The 13542-nt window shown below is 28.7% G+C and overlaps 3 protein-coding genes and 1 long non-coding RNA gene across 8 annotated transcripts; 3 read left to right on the top strand and 1 right to left on the bottom strand.

Moving 5' to 3' along the window:
- Positions 1 to 966: 966 nt before the first annotated feature.
- Positions 967 to 3608, top strand: LOC105460025 (alpha-tocopherol transfer protein-like). Its single transcript, XM_011706463.1, has 5 exons — positions 967 to 1456; positions 1961 to 2120; positions 2637 to 2742; positions 2844 to 3213; positions 3377 to 3608. The coding sequence occupies exons 1-5, from the start codon at positions 1021 to 1023 to the stop codon at positions 3460 to 3462; spliced, it is 1158 nt and encodes a 385-aa protein (XP_011704765.1). The 5' UTR covers positions 967 to 1020; the 3' UTR covers positions 3463 to 3608.
- Positions 2779 to 5439, bottom strand: LOC105460026. 3 transcript variants are annotated; one of them, XR_975758.1, is made up of 6 exons: positions 5349 to 5439; positions 5176 to 5248; positions 3545 to 3625; positions 3369 to 3456; positions 3124 to 3210; positions 2779 to 3006 (listed from the first exon to the last, which is right to left on the bottom strand). It is a non-coding gene; the product is annotated as an uncharacterized LOC105460026 (long non-coding RNA). The 3 variants fall into 3 exon arrangements; XR_975756.1 differs by lacking the exons at positions 3369 to 3456; positions 3545 to 3625; XR_975757.1 differs by lacking the exons at positions 3369 to 3456; positions 5176 to 5248; positions 5349 to 5439.
- A 205-nt stretch (positions 5440 to 5644) lies between these two features.
- LOC105460027 (alpha-tocopherol transfer protein-like) lies at positions 5645 to 8385 on the top strand. Of its 2 annotated transcripts, none has more exons than XM_011706466.1 (5): positions 5645 to 5836; positions 6730 to 6787; positions 7302 to 7407; positions 7505 to 7871; positions 8119 to 8385. In XM_011706466.1, the coding sequence occupies exons 1-5, from the start codon at positions 5665 to 5667 to the stop codon at positions 8187 to 8189; spliced, it is 774 nt and encodes a 257-aa protein (XP_011704768.1). In that variant the 5' UTR covers positions 5645 to 5664; the 3' UTR covers positions 8190 to 8385. The 2 variants fall into 2 exon arrangements, with proteins under 2 accessions (XP_011704768.1, XP_011704767.1); XM_011706465.1 differs by having other exon boundaries at positions 6628 to 6787.
- Positions 8386 to 9853: 1468 nt separating this feature from the next.
- LOC105460028 (alpha-tocopherol transfer protein-like) lies at positions 9854 to 13003 on the top strand. 2 transcript variants are annotated; one of them, XM_011706468.1, is made up of 5 exons: positions 9854 to 10306; positions 10861 to 11020; positions 11591 to 11696; positions 11790 to 12155; positions 12404 to 13003. In XM_011706468.1, the coding sequence occupies exons 1-5, from the start codon at positions 10135 to 10137 to the stop codon at positions 12419 to 12421; spliced, it is 822 nt and encodes a 273-aa protein (XP_011704770.1). In that variant the 5' UTR covers positions 9854 to 10134; the 3' UTR covers positions 12422 to 13003. The 2 variants fall into 2 exon arrangements, with proteins under 2 accessions (XP_011704770.1, XP_011704769.1); XM_011706467.1 differs by having other exon boundaries at positions 9856 to 10306; positions 11790 to 12159.
- The last annotated feature ends 539 nt before the right edge of the window (positions 13004 to 13542 follow it).

Here is a 13542-nt window from a genome sequence, read left to right as displayed (position 1 = left end):
AGTTAAATTTCATTGTTATATTTAAAAATAACTATAATGTCTTAGTTAAAAATAACTATTTATTAAGTAGGAGCAGTGGCGACTTAAATAAAGTTTAGTTTGACGCTATAAATATAACAGTGCATTATTATTAATTAACAACAACGTTCGCGTGCTCCGGAAAGTTCGTTCAAATAGGCGCAGAAATTTTACAGTCTTCTACTTAATTAATAAAAACGATCAAGAGCTCCGAAACGCTAACGTTTAAATAAGCGCGAATATTTAACAATTTTATGATTAATTAATTACAACATTCACGATATCTGGGCGTTTAAATAAGCACGGAAATTTTATTGTCCTATATATTTAATTAACAAAGACGATGGCAAGCTCCGAAACGTGATAGTTTAAATAGGCGCGAGATATTTAATACTCTTATTATTAATTAATTATAACGTTTGCGATATCCGGAAAGTGATAGTTTGAATGGGCGCAAAAAATTTAACAATCTGATTATTAATTATCAAAGACGTTCGCAAGTCAGAACGTAATCGTTTAAACGGGCGCGAGAAATTCAACAGTCTTATTTATAATTAACAAAGATGATCGCGAGCCCCGAAACGCGATTGTTTAAATAGACGCGAGATATTTCTCAATTTTATGATTAATTAATTACAACGTTCACGATATTCGGAATTTGGTCGTTTAAATGGGCGCGAGAAATTCAACAGTCTCATTTATAATTAACATAGATGATCGCGTGCCCCGAAACGCGATCGTTTAAATAGGCGCGAGATATTTATCAATTTTATTATTAAGTAATTACCTGCAAATTATGAAAATAAAAGAAGAGAGAGAAATTTAATCTATTCGGTTGTAATTAAAAAAAATTTTTACGTAAAAACATTTTATCTTTTTAAATATAAATGTTAAACGTCTTTACTTTTTATTTTGTGAGCTGTAACTATAATCTTTCAATATAATTTTAACTCATATGCAGTTCATTTAAAAGGCTAAGTGTGCTCCCTTACAATAATTTAAATGTTAAAGTTTTCGAATAGTAAGTTTTATCAAGGTCATCAAACTATATTATATTGTTGTCAGCTGCAGATCGCGCAATTTCTGATTAATCATTCAATGATTCCAAAGAGCATCGAAGATTCTAAAATTAAATCACGAGAAGAGTGCACATTTTTATTCGTTATCTCTGTAGTATTATATATGATACTCATCGTGAGAGTATATATCATATTTCCGCGACACGAATCCATTCACAGTCGGCAAAGCTTCTTACTCATTGTCATCACGATGGGGAGCAAACGCTATAGTGACAGCATAGTGCATCACGTTTTGCAAGAGATGACCAGCGAGGATAAGAAATATGCGGCGGCATATTTGAACGAGACTGATGAAATTAGAGAGAAAGCCATCGCGGAAATTAGACGCTGGATTGAGGACCAATTGCGTATACAAATAGGTAAAAATGACAGTGAATAGCGTCGAAATATCAGTCAATATAATTCAATGATTTATTACTTCCGGAGCAAAAATACGCTTAATCGGCGTGACGTTAAGTCTAATGCTTACCATGATCGTGTAATAAAAGAAAAGACGAAAAATATTGTAACAAAATATTTGACTACTTTACTGAAAACAAAAAATAACAGTCTATAAGTCTCAATAAGTAAAAATAAATTACAAAAAAAATAAAAACTCAATTTAAAAAAATATATAAAAAAGTGCGTGATCGTCCTATTGCATTTCGCTATGTTCTGAATAATTTTCGATTGATTTGGTTTTTTCTTACTCTAATCCAAAAAGCAAAAGGTGTGCTTATTCATTTATACATTAGATATTTTTTAAAATTTTATTGTTGTATATGTACATTTAGAAAAACATAATTTATTTTGTAATACCTAATAATAGATTTAGTACTGCTTTGTAACTTTTTATTCGAAGATAATTTTGAATTTATATCTAGATGATTTCCTTATCCTGCGATTCTTGAGAGTCTGCAAATTTAATCTCGAGAAAACTAAGATTAGGATGCAAAATTATTATAAGCAGCGATCCAACTTACCGGAATGGTATATTATTAAGGATCTGTTTCAACCAAAACTACAGGAATTGATTGATATGGGGTAATAGCTACTGTCTCAAAATAAATGTATAATTTAATTAAAATTTCTCTTCTACTTTAATACCGAGAAATAACTTAGATTATCTAATTTAAAATGATTTATCGTAAAGTATTTTATAAATTTTTGCAGTGTAATAATTATTAATGCCAATTTTTCTTTTATAAGAAGAGATTGCAACATTGCAGTTAATAGCAAAAAATGATTCTTTTATGTATATTAAGTTATTATAATAAATATAAATTTTATTAGTATTTCCAATTTGATCAGTGAGGATCAATAGTGTGTTTTTTATTTTTATTTATACGGATTGGATACAAATAAAAGAAAACTTTATGAATTGCAACTTTAATTTTTTTGTCAAATTGTTTTTAGATTCTAAATTTTTTATCAATTCTTTTATATGATTCCAATTTTATATTTTAGTAAAAATACTTTATTAAAAATTTTTCAACAAAATTAGATACATTGCTGTAAAACTAAGGTTGATTGTGAATGATTCTGAAATATTTCGTTTAGGTTGATCTTACCTCTGCAGAAACCGGATAGTCAAGGAAGATTGGTTTTCATTGTACGCTGTACTCGATTTGATCCGACAACACATGAACTATCGGATTTTATTAAGGTAAAAATTAGAATAGGAAATAACGCTCAAACGATGTGTTTGTGACTGACGTCCTGGCAAAATATTTATTATTGTTTCTCAACGGACGATTATTTCATCAGATCGGTGTAATGTTAGCAGAACTAACAATGAAGAATAACACTACTGCATCTGTGTATGGTTGCGCAATATACGTTGACGTGGTCAATCCAACAGTACGGCACATAGCTCTATGCCAACCTCATATATTTATGAATGTAGTACACGCGTGGCAGAGTTGCTATCCTATAAGGGTACAATCGATAAACTTTATCAACACGCCGACATTTGTCGACCATATTGTCAGGCTTATGAAATCTTTTATGACAGAGAAGATGAAGAACAGATTTCACGTTTACTCACACATGTCACTGAGCTGTTTTAAGGATGTTCCAGCAGATATCTTGCCAATCGAATATGGCGGTGCTGATGGTACAATTCAGGAATTAACTGGTAATAAGAGCAAGTACCGGTTAAAAAAAATTTCTAACAGTATAATCGTTTAAATAATTAGTAAATGCTAAGAATTCACAAAATTAAAAAATGTATATAAAGTTGTTTAAACTCGAATAATTATTTAATTTACTATATTTAACTTAAACATTTACTTCTGCAGATTATTGGAAGAAATTAGTCGAAGAGAATCACGACTGGATTATGAATGATGAGCATGACAAAATCGAATATAGTACATACCTGTAACATTTTAAAGCAGTGAATTTAGAATCAGTAACAAATGTTTGTTTGTAAGACATGGTTGGATGTATTTATTATAACATATTACCGTAATATTAGTCGAATTTTGTTTGTTTTATGAATTTTGGAGGAATAAATCATCTTCCTTTCTCTTTTACTGCATTTGGTTCTATCGAAAGCATAATATAATATAATAGAACGGATACCCAGTAAGACATGATCGCCAATTCGATATCGAATCGATACAGTGATTTCGACGTCAATTCGACATCAAACTGAAGTTCATTTCTTACTGGATAAAATATAATATTTTTAGGAAAGATAATAGTTTTTGTATTATTGTAAGTTACATAGACAATAAAAAAATATATCTTTTTCCACTTTATATTAAAAATCTAGTTTGTTTCTTCTGTATTATATATTTTGTACACATATTTTATTGTCTATTTTATATAATCAATATGCTATTATGTGTATGATATGTAAATAAAAATATACGTAACTAAACCTGTACACAAATTGTATTTCGTATTTAATTTAAAACGTCAAAAATACATATTATAAAAATATAGTAATTAACCTATTTCTTAATTAGCACATTTCCTTATAGAGAATAAAGATAAATTTGCCACTAAAGATTTTTTAAATCCGTTTTTATTATCCACTACAAATGATATATGATGAATGATATATGATGAATTATCGATGCTAATGTCGTGAAAATAATAATAAGATTCATATAGATTTAGAAGATTATTCTGTCAATCTCGTTTATTATTAATTATATACGGGTCGTGAGTCAAACTGCATTCTTATAATTTGCAGACACAAGTTTTATTATTGTCACTATATAGCAAAGTCATGTCTACATAACATCAACTATCAATACAGATAAAACATTATATGCTGCAAAGATTTATCTTTTATTATGGTTTTGCATTATAAGATACCGTGTGTCATTTTTTTCACTAGAGGCACGTTTCAGGAGCGTGCTGTCAGTGTTATCGCATTATTCTTTATCATTTATTAAACGGAAAACAAGGATAGAATGATGCGATAGCGCTGACAGCGTGCTTCCTGAATGCATCTTAAGTGCGAATTTATGAAAGAATTCATTCAAAGATTTTCTAAAAAATGAGTAATGCCAGCTCTAGGAAACGATTATTTTATGTTGTACATACTTTATTAATATATTTTGTTTTACTTTATCGAATGTGAGCCGCACTTTCTCTTAACTTTTATGAGTCTCGAAAATAAATCAATCTTTGCTCTTTTGATACGGAAAAGTTATTAGAAACATAATGCAGAAGAGAATGTACGAGAGTTTCTTAATACAAATTTTTTATATTCTCAAATCATGTAAATTAGAAGAGAGAAAAGTTTAATTGTTTGTAATTAAAAAAATGTTTTACGTAACATATTTTATCTTTTTATAAATAAATATTAATTGATTTATTCCAAATATTCGCTTGAATCGACTGCGAAATGTTCAAACTAATTGTAAGATGAGAATCAGGGAATGCAAAATATCCAAGCAGAATATCTATGTGTGAACTTACAATTTCCAGTTAAAGCAATTAACTCCGCGTCAAATACTTTGTCGGTCTTTAATATATCTCTAAACTGAATCGAGATTAAGTAATATTACAATTAAGTTGACAAGCAATTTAATAATTTTGATGTTAATGAGCATATTTTAAATCCTGAAAAATAACTTACTGCGAAAAATATCACCACAACCAGAATTTGAATCTGAACTTCTTTGGTATTTGGGCGGATGTCTTCCGTTTAACTATTGAAGCACGTTATTTATTTCATATGTATAATTTATAATCAATGATATAACTATAATCTTTCAATATAATTCTAATTTCTAGCTCATACATACGTACTTTATTTAAAAGGCTAAGAGTGCTATTATATAAAGAATTTAGAAGTTGAAGTTTCTTCACGACTGTTAAGAACGGATAGTTTATTTTCCATCGAGCACATCGAACTATTTTACATCGTTGTTTATTGCAGATAGCGCAATTTCTGATTAGTTATTCGATAATTCGAAAGAATAATAAACGCATGCTATTCCAGTGTTATATAAACGTTATTGCAATTATCGCTGGTCGTAATTTCACGCGTCACAGTGGTTATCGCATCTCCGCGGCTTGAAATCACAAATCTTTCCATAGTGGAAGCTTCTTGTTCACTGCCATTATGATGGCGAACGAACGCAATTATAACGACAGTGTAGTGCATGTTCTGCAAGAACTGACCAGTGAGGATAAAAAATATGCGGCGGCACATTTGAACGAAACCGATGAAACTAGAAAAAATGCCGTCGCGGAAATTCGACGCTGGTGCGAGGACGAATTGCGCGTACGAATCGGTAAATATGACAATGATTCTACACGTTGAAATATCATTCAGTGCGTTGAAATTCAATTACAGTTTATTATTCCGGAGCAATAATACACAAAATTTAGTCTAAGTCAAATCTAGTCTTTAAATTAGTCTTAAACCGGCGTGTTAAATCCGATGCCTCGTTGAATTCACATCACTGAGAGCGTCAGCTTCAGAGGGAATGTTGCTGAAATTATAGATGCTGGGCCGAAGACGAATTGTACATAAGAATCGGTAAAAATTACAGCTGCTCTATACGTTGAAAAATCATTCACTGAAATTCAATTATGATTTATACTTCCAGAGCAATAATAAGTTTAATTTAGCCTTGAATTGGCGTGATGTTAAGTCTGATGCTTACATTGTTGAATTCATTCTTGATCGCGCAATAAAAAAAAAAGATGGAAAAAAATATCTGACTTCTTTATCGAAAACAACAGCAACAGTGATTTAAAAGTCTTGATAAGTAAAAATAAATGAAGAAAAAAATAAAAACTCAATAAAAAATTTATATAAAAAAAGATGTGATTGTGTTATTGCATTTCGACACTTTTTAAATTGTTTTTGATTGACTTGATTAATAAAAGAAAATTTTTTTTCTATTAATTAAAAAGGCAAAAAGATGTGTGCTCATACATTTAGATATTAGACATTTCTTAAAATCATACTGCTCTATATTTATAAAAACTCAATTTAATTTGTAATACCTAATATAATAGCCGCAGCACTGCTTTATAGCAGCTTTTTATTTAAATTTATTTTTTAATTTGTATACAGATGATTTTCTTATCCTGAGATTTTTGAGAGTGTGCGCATTTAACCTCAAGGATACTAAAACTAGGATGCGAAACTATTATAAGCAGCGATTCAACTTTCCAGACTGGTACATGAATAAGGATCCATTTCGGCCGGAATTGCAGGAGCTGCTTGATTCTGGGTAAAGGCCACTATTTCGGAGAGTACATAAATGCAATTTAAATAAAATCTCTTCTCTACTCTAGTACTGTTAGCTGAAAAACGTCGCATCTCAGATTATCCAGTAATTTATCATAAAATTTCATAAATTTTCGTAGTAATTATTATCGCTGATTTTTTTTAACAATGTAGTAACAACATTGCAGTTAATCAAACTTTACTTATAAAGCTCAATTATGTTAGTTTATTTTTATTATAATAAATTATATATTTTTTATTAACAATTTCCGTTTGTTTGAAATGAGGATCGGTAATGAGTTTGTCTTTATTTTTTGTTTATTTTAAATACATAACAGATAATTTTAAAAAATCGCAACTTTAATTTTTGTGATAAACTCTTTCAATTTTCGTCAACTTACTTATATTACTCCTGTTTCATATTTTAATAAGAATACTTTATTAAAAATTATTGTGCACAATTAGATCGCTGAAAAAAACTAAGACTTCTGCGAATGATTCTGAAATATTTCGTTCAGGTTATTTTTGCCTCTGCGGAAAGTGGATAGTCGAGGAAGATTGGTTATCATCTCACATGCTACTCGATATGATCCAACAAGACATAAACCATCGGACTTTTATAAGGTAAAAATTAGAATAGCAAGTAAGCTCAAACAATTTATTTGTGATTGATGTTATGACAAAATATTTTCCATTGTTTCTTAATGGATGATTATTTTAGATCGGTTTGATGTTGGCAGAGCTAGCGATAAAGAATAACCCCACAGCATCTGTGTATGGTTACGTATTGTTCATTGATGTGGACAATTTAACAATACGTCATGTTACTCAATTTCGACCTTACATACTGGATATAATACACGCGTGGCAGAATTGCGTTCCTATAAGGTGGCAATCAATAAACATTCTCAACGCACCGATCATTTTCGATATTACCATCAGGATTATGAAATCTTTCATGACGATTGAGATGAAGAATAGATTTCACGTCTATCGGCACATGTTGCAGAGCTGTTTTGAAGATGTTCCAGCTGATATCTTGCCATTCGAATATGGCGGTACTGGTAGTACAATTCGGGAATTAACTGGTAATTATGATAAATTAAAACAGAATACATCTGACGATTTTAGTGGATAATAAAAGATCATTTTTATCAAGCATTTATATGCGAAAAAAAAACTTGTCATAATTAATTAAGACAAACAATCATTTAAGCAATAATTAATAAAAGTTAAGAATTCATGCACCAGATTCTGAAATGTACATAGAGTATACTTGTTTAGACTCGTAATATAATCATTTAGTTCAACACATATAAACATTTATTTTTACAGATTATTGGAAGAAATTGATTGAAGAGAATCGCGATTGGATTATGAGTGATGAGAATGGTAAGATTGAATAAGATATTGAAGCAGTGGATTTAAAATTGGCAAAAGATATTAATGCTCGAAGAAGAGACATGTTTGTATTTATAATAGTAATGTAAGTCGGACTTTGTTTTAAGAATTTAGTGGAAAAAAATTATTATATGGTGATTTTATCGGTGGTATAATATGAGTGAAAGGATAAAATATAAAATTTTTATATAGAAAAGACAATACTTAGTTTTTATTATTAACTCATAAATGGCACCTCTCTTTTGAGCATCCATAAAGAACACCTGGATGCAAATTCACACCAAACGTTTTTAATGTTTATATTTTTTGAAAATATACAGCGCAATTAAAGTAAAACATGTGTTTTTGAATGTAAAATTTTCTGATGATCAATTGATATTAAAATTTTGAAAAAATGCTATTTTGTTTAAAACTGCGTTTTATAAAAGCAACTTTGGAAAAAATACTTTTTTAAATAACTGCCATTTTTTTTAGTTTAAAATGAAATGACATAAATTTTTTTGGATTTTGTTAACAAAATGTTATATTTTAAATAAAAAATTTTAATAAATAAAATATAAATAAATGTTTTTCCCCCCGGTAAATTTTTTGGAAGTACAAAAATAAGTGAAATACGCTTATAAAAAACTATTGTATTAATGTGTGTTGTGAAGGTTTACAAAGATAAACTTGAAAATACAAAAATTAAAAATATAAATTGTAAATAATAATAGACATAACTATATCAGTATGATAAATTGTATTTTGCATTTATTTTCTAATTTTATTAAAAATGTCAAAAATACATATTATAAAAAATATAGTGATTAAGCTTTGTCTTAATTGGCACATTTTCTAGAGAGCAAAAATAATAAATATTATTAATAAATTTGCCGAGAGATTTTTGAACTGGAGATTTTTGAATTCGCCATTATTTGCTGCAAATGATACAATTATTGATGCTGATTTGTCGTGAAAATGATAATAAGAATCAGATTGTGAAAATTATACTGTCAATCCGATTTATTATTAATTATATACGGATCACGGGTCAAACTGCGTCTTCATAATTTACAGACGCAAGTTCTTGTTTATGTTTATTATCGTCACGATAGCAAAGTCACTGCATATAATGTTATATAATATGATTTTAGTTATGAATATATGTAGACAAAACGCTAATTGTTGCGAAACAGATCTATCTTTTTATACGTTTTACGTTAAAGCATTGCGCGTAATTTTTCTCGTCAAGTGCAAATTTATGGAGGCTGCCATCAGAAGGTTTTTTCAGAAATGAACAATACCAGGAAATGGTTATTTTATTTAGCACACGTAATTTTATTTTATTGAAGGTTGCACTTCCTCTCGGTCTAAACCGAATTCCGAAAAAATGTATAATTTCTCTTAATCTTTCGTTACACAAAAGATCCATGCCAAGAATTTAATGCAGAAAAATAGTACGAAAGTTTTTAATGAAAATTTTCAGTATTCTCAAATTATGTGAATATAAAAGAGAGAAATTTTATTTATTCTGTTAGAATTTAGAAAATGTTATACGTAAAACATTATATCTCTTTAAATATAAACGTTAAACATTTTAACTTATTTATTTTGTGAGCAATGATATAATTATAATGTTTCAATATAATATAATTTTAGATTATACGTAATTTATTTAAAAGGCTATTTGTGCTACCTTAAAGAATTTAAAAGTTTATGCTTCTTCATAACTATCGAGAATGAATACGTAGTAAGTTTCATCAAGATCATCAGACTATCGTACATTGCTGCAGCTGGCACGATTTCTGATTAAATATTCAATGATTCCAAAGAGCACGATGAATTTATTTGAACACTGCGTCTTACCTGCAGTATTATGTATAAACATCACGGTGACAGCTGTATATCATATTTCCGCGATACGAATAATCCTTCCGTAGTGAACGAAGCTTCTTGTTCACCATCATCACGATGGCGAACGAAAACAATTACAGCGACAGTGTAATACATCATGTTTGGCAAGAGCTGACCAGCGAGGATAAGGAATACGCGGCGACACATTTAAACGAAACCGATGAAATAAGGAAGAACGCTGTCGCGGAAATTAGATGCTGGATCGAAGATGAATTGCGCATACGAATCGGTAAAAATGACAGCGGTCCCATGTGCACTGAAATATCAATTAATGAAATTTTATTACGGTTTACTATTTCCGCAAAAATCATAGTTAATTGTTTTTTAATCGTGTTTTTAAAACTTAATTGTTTTTAATCGTGATGTTAAGTTGATGCTTACTTCGTTGGACTCATTCTTAATCGCACAATAAACAAAAAAAATTGAAAAGTAATGTAACAAAGTGTCTGACTTCTTTATTGAAAACAATAGTAATTTGAAAGTCTCGCTAAAAAATAAACAAAGAAAATAAAAATTCGATAAAAATTTATATAAAAAAATTTGTGATCGTTGCATTTTGCCATTTTGTTCTGAATAGTTTTTCGATTGACTTGATTTATTTCTTCTTTTAATTGAAAACGCAATAAAGTGTATATTTAGATATTAGACATTTATTAAAATTATACTACTCTATATCATTCTATTCTACACATTTATAAAATTATAATTTAATTTGTAATATATCTAATAACATTATATTTAGCACTGCTTTTTATTTAAAGGTAATTCTTAATTTGTATATAGATGATTTTCTTATCTTGCGATTCTTGAGAGTCTGCAAGTTTAACCTCAAGAATACTAAGACCAGGATGCGAAACTATTATAAGCATCGATCCGATTTACCAGACTGGTACATGAATAAAGATCCCTTTCGACCGGAATTGCAAGAGATTCTTGATAGGGGGTAAAAATCACTATTTTGGAGTATATAAATATAATGCATAATTTTAAAAAATCTTTCTTTTACTCTACTATTATTATCCAAGAAGCATCGCATCTTAGATTATCCAATAATTTAGCGTAAAGTTTTATAAGTTTCTGCACCGTAATAATTTTACCGCTAATTTTTTTTTTATACGGAACTATAAAGGAACGATTGTATTAAAAATACGTTTAACATTGCAATTAATAGCATTTTATCGACCAAGTTCAATTCTTTTACATTAATTTATATTTATTATAATAAGTATAAATTTTATTAATAATTACAATTTCATCAAAATGAGGATCAAAAGTGTGCTTCTCTAAATTTTTTATTTATAAAGACTGAATACATAATAAAAAACCTATATAAATTGCAACTTTTATTTTAATGACAAATTATTTAAATTTTTGTTATCCTATATTATTTCTGTTTTATATTTTAGAAAAATATTTTATTCAAATTTTAAAAATGTTTATACACAGTTATATGCATCGCTGTAAACTAAGGTTGATTTTTTATTCTAAAATATAATATAAATATTTTGTTTAGATTAATTTTGCTTCTGCGAAAACCGGATAGTCGAAGAAGATTGGTTGTCATCGTACGTCCTACTCAACTTGACCCGACTATACACAAACTATCTGACTTGATTAAGGTAAAAATTGAAATCGCAAGTAACGATGTATTTCTGACTCATATCATGACAAAATATTTCCCATTGTTTCTCAACGGACGATTATTTCCTCAGATAGGTGCGATGTTGGCAGAACTAATACTGAGGGACAACGTCGTAGCATCTGTGTATGGTTGCACAGTGTTCATTGACGTGGTCAAACCAACAGTACGTCACCTAGCTTTATGTCAACCCCATATCTTGATGAATGTTATACACTCCTTTCAGAGCTGCTATCCTATAAAAATACAATCGATAAATGTTATCAACGCGTCGATATTCGTCAATACTGTTATCAAACTTATGAAATCTTTCATGATAGAGGAGATGAAGAACAGATTTCATGTCTACCGGCACATGTTGCGGAGCTGTTTTAAGGATGTTCCAGCTAATATCTTGCCAATTGAATATGGTGGCACTGACGATACAATTCAGGAATTAGTAGGTAATTACGGTCAATTAGAATTTAGGAACAAATCCGACGTTTTTAATGATTAGTAAGAGATATTTCTTATCAAGCAAGTATTTACCGGGCCTAAGTAAAAACAAACTTCTCTCGCAGTTAAGACTCAATCGTTTACATAATAATTAGTTAAGAATTTAAAGTGCTTCTCAAGTGTATATGAAATAACTGTTTAAACTTACATATAATTATTTAATACATGTAACATAAACATTTATTTCTGCAGATTATTGGAAGAAATTGAGCAAAGAGAATCGCGACTGGCTTATGAGTGCTGAGAATGACAAAATCGAATAACATTTTGGAGCAGTAGATTTAGTACTGGCAAAAAATATTTACTTTTATAACATACTTAGATGTATTTATAATCGTAATATAAGTAGAATTGCTTGTTTTATGAATTTTGCGAGAAAAAATCATCTTCCTTTCTTTTTTCTCATAGGGTGATTCTATCTGTGACATAATTTAAGAAAACGGATAAAATATAAAATTTTTAGGAAAGATAATAGCTAGTTATATTATTAAATTATATAAAAGTGAACAAAAAATTTTTAATCTCTTTTAACTTCATAAGAACTTAGTTTATTTCTTCTATTATATATTTTTGTAGATATTTTTTAATGTATCTATTTTATATGTCTGATCAATATGCTATTATATGTATAATATAGGGAGAGATGGGGATCCTTCGTACGCTTTTGAAAGTTTTGCTTCCCAAACTGTGTTAAATGTATTTACACTACTTAAGTTTGTACCAATAAATAGTATAAATATCCAGCTACAATAAAAACATGCAATTAAAATAATAAATTAATATATAACTGAACGCAGATAATTTTTACTTGAAAATCGTATGAATCTACCCCTCAGGCGGAGTAGCTTCGTACATGTAACAGGGCACCTGTGTACGCATGAGATAGCTTCAGATATAAACATAAAAATGTTATTCTAAATACTTATTGACAATTAAATTTAAATGAAAACAATTATCTTGTCAGTAGGTAATTAAACAATTGTTATAAATTTCTGCATAAAGTAAACTTAATAAAATAAATTTCTTTAAATTAGTATTTAAATCAATGTTGAGATAAAAATTTAAACGTTTAACTAAAATATTTTTTTAAATTAAGTAACAGAATAATATATACATATACAAAAGATGCCCTTATGCTTGTGCGCGAATCTACCCCAAATTTAAAAGAAAATAATTACGCTATTTTTTATAAAATTCACTAACAATACGGTAAAATTGATGATTGAAGTACAATTTTAAGACATTTTATTTACTAGAAAAATATTGTTTTTGTTTATAATCTTAATCAAAGATATTTTAAATTATTTGTCAAATACTTTGGAAAATTTACT

This window comes from Wasmannia auropunctata, unplaced genomic scaffold (assembly GCF_000956235.1).
Source record: "Wasmannia auropunctata unplaced genomic scaffold, wasmannia.A_1.0 LD333475.1, whole genome shotgun sequence".
In the NCBI taxonomy this organism is placed as follows: Eukaryota; Metazoa; Arthropoda; class Insecta; order Hymenoptera; family Formicidae; genus Wasmannia; species Wasmannia auropunctata.
The sequence above is the reverse complement of the archived record's forward strand: the minus strand, read 5'-3'. Positions and strand labels throughout refer to the sequence as shown.

Coding starts and splice junctions, on each gene's coding strand:
- LOC105460028 (XM_011706467.1), top strand. CDS start 10,135: ATGGCGAACGAAAACAATTACAGCGACAGTGTAATACATCATGTTTGG. Junction 11,021..11,590: donor CAAGAGATTCTTGATAGGGG/GTAAAAATCACT, acceptor TATTTTGTTTAG/ATTAATTTTGCTTCTGCGAA. Junction 12,160..12,403: donor TACAATTCAGGAATTAGTAG/GTAATTACGGTC, acceptor TTATTTCTGCAG/ATTATTGGAAGAAATTGAGC.
- LOC105460027 (XM_011706465.1), top strand. CDS start 5,665: ATGATGGCGAACGAACGCAATTATAACGACAGTGTAGTGCATGTTCTG. Junction 6,788..7,301: donor CAGGAGCTGCTTGATTCTGG/GTAAAGGCCACT, acceptor TATTTCGTTCAG/GTTATTTTTGCCTCTGCGGA. Junction 7,408..7,504: donor AACCATCGGACTTTTATAAG/GTAAAAATTAGA, acceptor TGATTATTTTAG/ATCGGTTTGATGTTGGCAGA.
- LOC105460025 (XM_011706463.1), top strand. CDS start 1,021: ATGTTAAAGTTTTCGAATAGTAAGTTTTATCAAGGTCATCAAACTATA. Junction 2,743..2,843: donor AACTATCGGATTTTATTAAG/GTAAAAATTAGA, acceptor TTATTTCATCAG/ATCGGTGTAATGTTAGCAGA. Junction 3,214..3,376: donor TACAATTCAGGAATTAACTG/GTAATAAGAGCA, acceptor TTACTTCTGCAG/ATTATTGGAAGAAATTAGTC.